General features: G+C 34.2%; 1 protein-coding gene across 1 annotated transcript in view; it reads right to left on the bottom strand.

Annotated features, from left to right (window-relative positions):
* LOC104074693 (transient receptor potential cation channel subfamily A member 1-like) overlaps positions 1 to 12036 on the bottom strand; it is a 16104-nt gene extending 4068 nt beyond the window's left edge. Inside the window, exons 1-8 of the mRNA XM_009574891.1 lie at positions 11986 to 12036; positions 10810 to 10972; positions 9486 to 9661; positions 7558 to 7665; positions 7032 to 7140; positions 6532 to 6677; positions 4918 to 5054; positions 2602 to 2650 (exon numbers count right to left, since the gene is read on the bottom strand). Of these exons, the coding sequence (XP_009573186.1) occupies positions 2602 to 2650; positions 4918 to 5054; positions 6532 to 6677; positions 7032 to 7140; positions 7558 to 7665; positions 9486 to 9661; positions 10810 to 10972; positions 11986 to 12018 (921 nt within the window). The 5' untranslated portion in view covers positions 12019 to 12036. The remainder of the gene's footprint in view (positions 1 to 2601; positions 2651 to 4917; positions 5055 to 6531; positions 6678 to 7031; positions 7141 to 7557; positions 7666 to 9485; positions 9662 to 10809; positions 10973 to 11985) is intronic.
* Positions 12037 to 12344: the final 308 nt, after the last annotated feature.

Raw genomic sequence — 12344 nt, 5'->3', positions numbered from 1 at the left:
CAGTTACCTTTCTACAAGGTCAGACAACCTCTTAAAAATGTTCTTATTCATCAAAGAAACAGACCTTTTTTATCCAAGTGGCTCATTCATTTCAGTGAATACAGGGCAGCAATTTCCAGTTAATAACGCAACCTTTAATCACCTTCCCTCCAGCTAAGATCCTTGTTTAGCCTTCAGCAAAATGAATTCAGCAGCATTCATCATTATTTATCACAATAAGGAGTAACATATATTGCCACATATATTTACCACATTTACGATACAGCTGAATTAAGAGTTTGTAAATTTAGTTTCTGAACTCCTTTCACTTTTCCATTTATATATTAATATATATGAATTAAACAGACATTAATATAAAAACAAATATTATGCAATTTTTGTAAATATCAATTAGTATTTATACCAATTTAATCTTTCATTTTTCTTTTAGTGAAGACAAAAGCAGCAAAAGGGGAAAAAGGAAGTGCAAAAAAAGAAGCAAGAAAATGTGTAAAATTACCACTTATTTACTTTGAATAAGCACATTTCAATAAAATAAATGAAGTAAATTCAGGAAGCACCAGACACTTCAATGCTAAATTTTCCAGTACACAAGGAAAAAAAAAAAACCACTAAAAGATGCAGGGAAATAGCTAAGTTACTAGCTAAATCATGAGAACTTTCTGATTTTCATGTCTTTATTCTTCTTTATAGTTGTGTACATAACTTGTAAGTACAATCACGCCACTTGCATGCACAAACCAGATACCGTGCACCTAACTCAAATGTTACAATGGCCACGTTGACATTATTGTTAAAGTCATTATGCTTAAAATGCTTAACTTGCAAACCAATTTGTAAATAGCATTTCTTTAAAGCTATGAAGTTTTGTAATGTTTAGAAGTTGGGAATAGTGATCTAGATTTCTGTCTTTTGCCTTTCTTTAAGTTTCAGTTAGCCTTCAGTTATGGCAAACCATAGCTGTACATCTCACCAAAACAAGAGCATGTACTCATTGCCATGTTGTTGAGGCCAAATGTAAAATAGTGAAAAGCTCTGCAAGAAATATCTGTGGAGTTTGATTCTCTGATTTTTGTGTAGCACACTGACCTACCACTTACAAAATAATCGGTGTAATTTAAATGTAAATAGCATACATTGTGTGCCTGGACAATTCTGTTTAGCATAGCTAACCTTATTTTTTCTATCTAGAAGAGCTAGATGTAACACTGTATCTATTTACAATGGCTTTTATTTTCAGACAGAAAAAGTATCAAAAATAAGATAAAGGAAGTAATCATTGTAGTGTTAATGTGCATGAAATGTGGATATTTAATGTATAAAATAAATAAATTTTTTTCTTTATTAAAATCAGAAAGCCATTCTGAACTGGAATTCGCTATTCCTTTTGAACAGTAACATTGCTCCATCTTTTCTTTTTCACCCTCATGTACACCACAGCATAGGCGATACCTAGTGACCTTGCCAGGAGTCCAAGAGAGCAGGCAGCACAGGTTGTGCGTGCCACATCCCACTAACCCCAACTGGCATATTTTGATCCATTCCCAGACAGGGCAAAGGAAAACAGTCCTTAAACTTCAAAACTGACATACTTTATACAGAAAGCCAAAAAACCCGTTAGCATAGATTCTATGAAAGAGGCCAAAATAGTCAAAATGACACTCGAGGAATAAAAGTTTGTTCTTAGCAAATGCAGTGTTAAAGATATTCCCTCTAATACTTTGTGCACACAAGCCTCCACATGCAAAAATTTGTGCCTGTGTTTATCAGGTAATAACTTCTGTAGATAGGTTGTGTTGTCAGACAAGTTTAAGCAGTCAAACCTCACCATTCCACATTGGAATTAAAAATAAGCACAACATCTAGTTCTGACTAAATCCAATTCCTGTAACAGAGTTTCTGAGAAAAGCAAAACTGAATGTAGAAGAGATTTCTTCTTAATATAATTGTCATGAAATTAAGTAAAAAGCCTAAACATACATAAAATGGAAAAGAAGTCTGCTGACTTCTGAAAATTTCCTCATCAGAGTGGGGCATATAATGATTATATAAGCCTTAGTTTAATCGGTGTAAACGGACACTTGGAGCATAGCCAGTAGCATCCCTGGTTACGTTTCTTCTCTTTCTCCCTCATAATTATTCAGTGAAGAAATATAACCAAAATATTTCTAGATCATGCACAAACTTCAATATATGGCTATGTGATCCCAGAACAATCATATGTACATCTTTCAAAGACAGGATTTCTTTCTAGAAAAATCAGATTAAATTCAATGCATATTTAGCATTTATTTCATATTTCATATCTTAAAAGTGAGGATGACTGAGGCAGTTTATTATATCTGGTAAAAGATGTTTATGAAACCTTTCTGAATAAGTAAAATGGAAATAAAAATGCAAGTTTTCATCCTCTGTAACTGTAGGATGTTATTATGGATCCATAACTACTGCTGTACTATAACTGCCAATTACGCATTATGAAATATATATATATATCTAAATAACCTGAGAACACATTCTCCTTTATGAATTTCTCTATGCAGACCTGTAGTAATAGATAGCAATAATCTCCATAAACATGTTGCTTGATTAAATATTTACCATTGAAATCAAATACTCTGCCAGTTCATAATGATCAAACAATGCTGTCCTGTGGGGAAAATGCAAAAATACAGTAACATTAGAAAGGACAATGAAGTTTCAAGCCAAAGGGTAGCATTTTTCTCCATTTGCTGCATTTTCTAGTATTTTCAAATAAATACATTTTAAAATAAAGAGACAGAGAGATACCTTTATTACATAATTCATTTTAATAAATTGTTTCCATTTTTGTCATGGAGTTTTTTTTTTTTAAACTAAGTTCAGTTCAATTAATACATTGAACACTCACTGCAGGAAACAAAGGCCTCATTGATAGGTCAACAGGCATTATACCACTGATTTTTAACAGAACCAGTCATTTCATATGTCAGATCTTTTGCTGTACCACACAAGGTCAATATAGAATTCCAAAAACTTGAGACTCAGTTTGTTCCAGCCAAACCTAAAGCCTCAAATCCATTTCATTGATCCGATCTTCAAAAGTAACTTGATATATTTTGTGTAATAATGCTAAAGGGGGGTTAAAATGGCAATGACTTAACTAAACATCTATTCTGACTGTGGCAGGCAAGTCTACTTGAAAAAGTATGAAAAAATATATTATACTGATATAAATTGTGATGACATTTATTAATTTTCTAAAAATATTTTAAAGCTGTCTATACACATGAAAAATTCTCAGGTTTTATTCTACAATAAGACATTGAATTACATAGGAAAAAAAACGGTCAAAGCAGGAAGCATAGCACAGTTAATACACACACTCTAAATGTTTTCAGAAGTCAGACCCCTATCAAATATTTTGACTCAATGAGCAACACAGAAGGACAGTTCCAAGGTGGTACTGTATCTCAAAGATAACAGTTCCCTTAGCATTTTAAGAGGTAATAACACAGGGTGTACTATAATTAGAACTGATTACTCAAAAGACCTATTTTTAAAATCATGTCATTGTTCCAAATAAGTATTATCTATAGCAGATCCCTCCAGCCAGGCATAAATACTGAATGCTCCACACACACTCAAAATAAATTCCAAGGTGCCTGAAGAGAGAGCAAAGTCATTTTATAAAATTTTTAGATGGAAACATGACAGAGGGAATGTGAATGAATCAAGTCCTGCCTATGCTTCACTGCTCCTTCACTTCTCAACAAGTTAACGTTCCTATTCAGTTTATTTATATTCTGAGAGATTTGGGTGATTTTCTACCTTTCTGATGATTTTGATAATTTTTTTTTTCCTGTTTTCACAGTCACGGGGAGTAAAAGAGTGTCATTCTTTTTCCAAGCTTTTTCCAAGGACAGTAATCTTTATGGACATGACAGCCAGTTATCTATTAAGTAGTATGTTGTGTCTGAACAATTTTCTTTGGCGTTCTGTCATCACTTTGTCTTCAATAGTGTTCTCTCGCAGTAGCATTTCCAAGTGTACCCAAACCTTATCTTAACTTTACAACACACTGCCCTTTTAATTTCTTCAATTATGTTCGAATCATTCCACTTTATACTGTGTCCAAAGAACAATCATCTCTACTATCTCTGACTTTCTACCAATTATTTCATACTGTAAAACTCCTTGTAGAATGACACTGTAAAATTATTACACTTAAATGCAGTGAGACATATCCTTCTTGCAAAAATGTATAGATGGGGAAATATACTATCTTCCATAGAGCTGGGAGCCAGCACATTTAACCAAGCGTCTTTCTGCTACAGAAGACTGAGGAAATTTCTCCACAGTCTGGTGCTCTGGTTTCAAATGGACTGTAAAAGACTAGAAGTCTAGAGGATTATTACATACACAAATGCCATCTGCAACTTTGTCGTCATAGGAAAGTGTACCAACATCTACTTGCAGCTGATCAGGTATAAGATAATTTTTTAGGGGAAAAAAAAAGAAATTTTTTTTTTAAACTATTTATATTTTTTTCATTCATTTTCTGGAGAACATAACCCCGTTAGATGAGGGCATTTGTTCCACAACCTCAGAAGCTGTTAACAATTCCATAAACTTGTTCACCACTACTTTACTGAAGTAAATTTTCAATACAAACTGTTAGTGACCATTCCTTTACATGGTTCCAAGGTAACTGGAACTGTTTTGATTTTGATATCAGCACCAAAATCTTTAACATTCTGACCAAATTACTGACTCTCCCATACTGTACTAAAACCATCCCCCATCCCATGGAGAAGTTCCAACCCATGTGGAAGGATATTCCAAAGTATGCTATATAAAGTATAATTGGATGCTGAGAATAACTAAGAATATCATGGCTCACAATTTATAGTGAAGTCTGGCAGAGCAGCCTCCTACCTGTGAAGCAATGTTTCCTTATTCCCATCTACAGCATCAATAATGGATTCCTCACCAGCATAGGATGACATCATTAACTTTACAATCTCAGTTGCTCCTTGAGTGGCAGCAAAATGAAGTGCTGTGCATTTTTCATTCTGTCAATGGGAAAATAAAACAACACTTAAATATTTAAACCCCAACAACTTAACCTCCAACCTGTTAAACACACTAGTGATCTAGCCCAGGATTCATAATTCCTAAATGCCTAAATTTCTATGCAAGTAATGAAACTTTAGTCTTTAACAACAGTAGTGAAACTCTAAAGAGATCTTAAAGACCAGAAAAGACTAAAGAGATAGTTTTAAAGGATCGCCACAAAGCTTCTTATTCTATGCCAAGTCCCTAAAATATGAGATAAATACACTCAGTAATCTTTTATAGTTGAATTAATAAACACACACAGACCACCCTTTAATACAAGAGATGAAGCAAAGGAAAACTACAGAAAACCATAGGTAGACAGTACAAATGAATAAGCAAACAAATGTGCCTGTATAATACAGAAAATGCATTATTTTAAAATGTTTTTGACTTCCTTAAATGGAATCTTCCTTAGATGTCATTCTGAAATAAAATTTTCTGCAGGTTAAAAATAACTTGGTGTAATATGTTATTAAATTATTATAAGCTAGACAGTCATAAAATTTTTAAGCAATAAATAAATAATTAGAACAAGATTTACCAAAACAGGATTTCATTTAGCTAGATGGGACAAACTAGCTTTGATACACGCCTGAGGGTTTTGACTTTCTGCTTTTTAGAACAGGAACATTTCAGTGAATGCATTGGAATGGGCTTTTCCACAATGCCATAAGCATTCTCAAAACAGTCTTACCCATCACAAAATCAGCAGCATAAATCACCTCATTCAAAAGCTGTGTGTTCAAAGAACCAAACCAATAAAAGAAGGCTAAACCATGTTTATCTTTGCTCTCATGAGTTGATCTGAGCCTTGCAAACAATTTGATTAATGATAGATATCTTCAGAAATGTTTATTCATCATGAAGCTGGGCACAGGACCTTACACCAACAGTATCATGGTAGCAGCAGTACTATCACAAATTTGTGCTTGCTTACAAAGAATATACTGTAACGGCCAGGGCAAGGCTGAGGATAAACGAGAATGATGAGAAAGGGTCAGATCAAGAATCCCATTTCTGAGAACCGTCGATAGCAGGTGCATAGTAAAGAGTTTGTGGAGAAGGACGTACCATTCTCCAGAGTACTCTCCCAGACTCCATCTGTTTATGACTCAAGGACTTCCTGAGCCAGAGGGGATGTCATTGTATTCAGTAGTTGAGGACTGATTTTTCTTCTACGGATCTGCCCAAATGCATTTTGAATCCATGCAAACTTTTCATAGCCACAATCTCCTATGTAACTTGTGTAAAGAAACCTGCCATTTTGCCTGATTTGAACTAGAGACTTGTTTTCATTTGTTGCTCCCTAGGTTTTGCATTGGAAGAGACAATGAGCAATGATTATCTGCTCATCTTTTTTTTGTACCACTTAGAGATTTAGAAATATATAGGTTTTATCAAAATAATATTTCATTCCATTTGAAGTTTTACCTGTTTTAGATCAATTTGGGCTCCAAATTCAATGCACATTTTAATCATTTCAAGGTCCCCACTTTGAACTGCCAAATGAAGTGGACTGCACTTTCCATTATTGGTAAAATTGATGTGGGTTTTAGCAGAGTGACCCAATTCTTCACCTGGGAAATGAAAATGGAAATTTTTTATGCGAGAAAGATAACAGAAGCTACCAAGGCTTTCAAAACAAATATATTAACTGTGGAATAATATTCTCCCCCTAAAAATATGAACCTTTCACATCTATCATTAAACAATGGATGGGCACACATTTAGGAAAGCAGTTAAGCTGCTGCTGCAATCCTACAAAAGTTACTAGCATGAATTGCCCATAGGAATAATTGCATTAACTTCTTGTAAGTTCAATCACAGTTGTAAGAGCTTGTTTGCACAGTTCTTTGAGAATTAAAGCAGTAAATTGGTAACGCTACTATAAATAATAAACCCTACTGACTTCTTGGGAACAATGTATTTACCTTTTTTTAAAAGAATTTCCATACATGTTTTTGCACCTGAAAATGCAGCTGCATGGACAGGCATACATCCCGTTTTGTTGGGTTTACATATTTTCCCTCCATTTTCAATCTGAAAAATAATGTCTGGATATAGCTTAATGACATACAGAAAATTCTGACTAATGAACATACTATTACAGGTATTGTCTCCTGGGCAGCTGTCTCCTTTTTTTATGCTTATATGCATTGTGAAGTTTATATACAAACATCTTTTGCATGTTGTATCCATACATCTACACATACATGTGCTTCATTTTGTGTTCTGATGACCTTCAAAATTAGTTTAAGTTTTTTCTGTTTGCCACTCAGATATATTTATATATGCTCTTAAAAGATGAAAGTTTGTTAGTAACTTATGCAAAGTAATTTGAATATTAGGTCCACGATTAATCCTCCTCCAGTGAACAAAGACAGAACACAGGAACAGAATAACACTGCATCAAGGTAAACAGAATCACATCAAAAGATGATAGATAATTATACCTACCAGGAGTGTCAGTGCTTCAGGATTATCCTTGTAACATGCTACAATTATAGGTGTGTTCCCTGCTTCACCTTCCAAATTAACATCTGTACTGCTATGCTGGACTAAAATCTAAATGTTTAAGAAAACATTCAGTCAACCATAAGCCAAATACAACAACAAAGGCCTATTCCATTACTTTTGTAGTTTATCACCCATAGCACTCTTGCGACTTATTCTTTTTTCATGCCAACAGCCCACAATGCATAGGCAGAGGAGGGACAAAATGAGGGAGAATGTAAAAATACGTGGGTGAAAAATGCAGGTGAGAACAGACAAAGAAAAGTAAAATTCTTTACAGCAAACAGCTGGGTAACTAGGATAAACACTGCACATAGCTGCAGAGTATCTTAAAGTTTTAGTTAACAATTTCCCCAACACTGGGAGAAAAACTTTTCTGCAGCAGATTGCAGATGCGGATTTTCAACTGAAGTTTTTTATAGTGTCTTGTAATATTCTGTATTCCCTGGAAAGTTGCAATGCTGTAGATGCTGCTCGATTAGGCACCGATTGGACAGTTATATAAGATCAAGGAAGACGGGACTTGATGAAAATAGGGACCCTTCCATCCTGAATTCCTGCTTCAGTCCCTACGTTAACAGCTAACACTGAGCTATCAGTGTCACCAAGTACCTCTATGACTGCTTCCAGCATTTTTTGAGAAGCAAAGGATCTAGAAATGATAATGACCATACTGCACCACATATTTATTCCTCTATCTACATATTTATTTGTCTTTCAGTAATTCCAATGAATTTTTCTGTACTGGAGGAACTGGCACATTTTAATCACTCTCAGGCAATTTGACAATAGAAACCAAAGGAGAATTGAATAAACAATGAATAAACATGAATAAACAATGAATAAACAACAGAGTGGGGAAAAAATGAGAGCACATATTTAGTCAAGAGCAGAGCTGTAGAATAACCCAAACCCACAACTTGATACAACGCCTATTTTAAAAATGTTATTGTACTTCAAATTTTATTAATTCATAATAAATACAGATTTTGTAAAAGATGTGAGGACACTGAAATATTTTAGCACTGAAAATGTCTAAAGGATTTTAAGTCTTGAAAACAGGAATATGTTTTTCTTTTATTTGGATGAACTAGAAAAAGAGACAATTTTAAAGGGAAAAAGCAAGTGATGTGGTGTTAAGGTTGTATTCACCCAGTAAATTCAAAAACTTTATAAATTTTTAAAATTCTATCCAAATACTGCATATGGAGTGAAAACATTCTCATTGCACTTGGACAAATGATGAAAAAATTATGCTGCTTAAAATCTCAGAGCTGTTGCTATTTTACAAGGTTCAAAATGGACACCTTAGTAATTTCTTCACAATATATTTTTGTGATCTTTAATTGCAGCTTTAGTTCTGCTATTATTCAAATGATTATTACAATTTTCGTTTTAAGACCTGTGTTTTCTGACTAATTTTAATCTGGGTTTCATAAAAGAAAATACACCAGTTTCAAGAAAATTTTATACTTCTATGAGTCCCTATACAATTGTAAAAAAAAAAAAAAGATCAGAACATAAACATTTAAAATAACACATGCCTACATGAAATCTTAGTTAAAAAGAACTTTCAAAGAAAATTCCTTGTGTTTGGAAAATTTAAAATAATTCTCCATAAAACGTAACAACTACTTTCATAGCACAAATATCAATATTTATGTAAATCAGTAAGCTACTTTTTACTTGCTGTGCTAAGAAGACACAAACATTCTATAAGCATCATATGTTACACATCCTGCTCGCTAAAAAAAGCATATGAGGAGATACATATAAACATAAACATATATAAACAAGGTCTTGGTGTTTTGCATGCAGTTGCTGTTGCGCTACTTAACAAGTCTGTATATTTATGTGGACTTTAGACTTACCTTAACGATTTCATTATGCAGGGACTGCACGGCCATGTGCAAAGGTGCCATCATATTGGAGTTGAGAATGTTTGGATTGGCTCCTCTGCTGAGAAGCAAACTAACACTTTCAACCTGGTTTTTCTTTGTGGCCCAGTGCAGTGGAGTATTTCCAGAAGAATCCATCACATTTAATACTGTCAAAGGAGAGAAACCAAAACAAAACCAAAACCAAAGCAAAACAATCAAATGTTCTGATCACACTGGAAAAAAAAAAGGGTCTGCAAAGGAGGTTTAGGTCTGTGCTACTGCATTTCTTTGAAGAGAAAAAGGAAAAGACTGCATGTCAGGCAGTGCATTGCGTTAAATTGATTAAATATTGTGCTGAATACACGGTATTGGTTAGAGAGATGGGAGGGGTGAAACGCCTGTCTATTTCTTGCCCATTATTATATATCTTTTTTCTCCCCCCAAGAGTTACTTGATTTCCCCCTTTCCTTGTCTCTTCTCTTTCCTATCTTATTTGACTTTGCAGCTATTTCTTTAGAGGCTGCACAGAACAAGTGAATGTGAATAAGTAAAATAAGAGAGAATAAACAAGTGCTTGCAAATTGTACGAAGATTAAAGACCATATCTATTGTGATTCACTTAAGAACACAGAAGTAAATCAATTCATGCCAGTTATAAAACTGGTCTGTTCAACACATATTTTGAGCTTCAAAATTGTAAATAAACTTCAACAAATATTCTAAAAAGTTAAGACAAAAATTATATGCTGAAAAGAAAAAGAATATATTTCAGCCAGAATAATCTAAAATTAGATAGCCCAACACAGAGTGTTTTTCCATCATTCAAGTCCCCATGTTCTCCTACTTACCACTTCTTCCCTAAATTTCTTTAGATGGCCTATCTCATCAAATGTTTATTCTTCCCCACTATTAAGTAAACAAGTTGAATGACAACTCAAATGACAAGTATAAGAAGCCAAATTAATTGTCTTTTACATTTCCAGTATTATAAACGTAACAAAAGACACATAACATAAATAAGGAAGACAAAAAGTCAGGCCTACTGTACTTCACTGCAGTTTTCTTTTTCATATCTGAAGACTGTAAATCTGAGTCCCCAAAATAAGATATATCAATTTACTGCATTAGAGAGAAAACAGTCCTAACATAACAAGGGTGACCCAAACCACACCCAAGACACTGGAAATTGGCAGACAGTTTGAACTATATTTAAATCTATAAATGTAGATAACACATACCAGTTCTGTGTTTCAGTGGGGTAACAAACACTTTGATTATTGAACTTTTTCATTCTGTTAAATAAAATGTGTGTTACCTTCACAGGAAGAATCGTCTATTATCAGCTGCATTAATTCTATTTGACCTCCTTCTGCAGCATGATGCAGTGGGGTGGCATTTAGTTCATCCACTTTGGTAAGCCCAGAACGATTCTTTTTAATGAAGCTCCGTAGCCTACAGGCACTTCCATCTGAAATCACCTATTTTGGACACAAATTTTGTCATTTTATCATTTTCCTAATAGGCAAGATATTAGCAATGCTATAATGAGTTACTATGGGCGTGTTACCACTCAGTAATTCTCTCCCAACTGTTTAGTTTTGTACAGAAGTACACACATCCTGATCAGATTGAGTCAACAAATTTGATTGATTGCAAAACCAGACCCAGATGAGAAACAGTGCAAAATCAACAAAAATGGAAATTATCTTGAATACATTATTTTCTCTTCTGTAGTGAGCTCAAGATCCTCCCTCCACCATGAAAAACAAAAAACAAGCAAATTCATCACTTACTGTTTTATACTCTCTTCAGCTGTGGCCACACCAAATGAATTCAACAGAGAGGAAAAATTAATAATCTTGATAAATTCCTTTTCTAGATCTTTCTACAGAGACCGATATTACGTCCTGGGCTTTCAAGTTCAGCCATTGGGTTTCTCTGATGTTCTTTACATCAGAGCAACCAATAAATTCTTTATTCTCAGTCTGAAACAACCCAGCATCTTCACAGTGTAATACAATAAAAACCTGCCCCGACAGCTCAGCCCTCTGACACCTTGATACCTCCCTGGTACTGTGGTTTAGCAACCAAAGCCCTCTACGGAAACCCTCCTGATTTTTACGTTATGGTGTTCTCCAAATATTTTTGTTAGAGTGTTTCAAAACCCATACTTGTATATGAAGACAAGTGATAGAAAAAAATGATTGCAGTAGAACGGGCAGGAATTTAAAAACAAGTTATTAAAAAATTAAAAGGCAATAAAAAGAAAAACAATTCAACAAAATTGGGAGGGGAAAAAAAAAGAGAAAAATGCATATCAAAAGTAATGCAAACCTTCCCAAAGATGTGTAAACAAGCAAAGGGCAAAAAAAGGAAATCCCTTAAAATCACTGTTCCCTTTTCAGCTGCAAAAGAAAAGGAAAATTTTGCTCTCCAGGATCCCCTGAGCCACAAAGACTCAACAATTTTTGCTGTTATTAAGCAAACATACATTACGGGGCAGCCCATTCATACACTTAAGCATGTGTTTAACTTCCTTTAGCTTAATAGTCCCATTGACCTCAGTGAGGTTAGTCATCTGAATAATGTTACAATCGTGTTTAAAGATTTAGAAGACTGGGGCCAAATACAGGGGTAGCATCTGCTTCAAAAGTGCAATTAGAAAAAGCTAATAGAAAACAGGTGATATCATTGTGGAAAGGGTATTTAAGATGACTCAACTGCCACAACAATAAGAGGTCAATTCCATACACAAATATCTATCCATTTTATACACATCAAAAAGCTATTTAAGAAAACCTTATTATAGAGCCCATTACCTTCTATTCCTTCTAATATTCTAACTTAATT

Source organism: Fulmarus glacialis, unplaced genomic scaffold (genome assembly GCF_000690835.1).
Source record: "Fulmarus glacialis isolate BGI_N327 unplaced genomic scaffold, ASM69083v1 scaffold33253, whole genome shotgun sequence".
NCBI classification, from domain to species: Eukaryota; Metazoa; Chordata; class Aves; order Procellariiformes; family Procellariidae; genus Fulmarus; species Fulmarus glacialis.
This window is presented reverse-complemented; position numbering and strand designations above follow the sequence as displayed.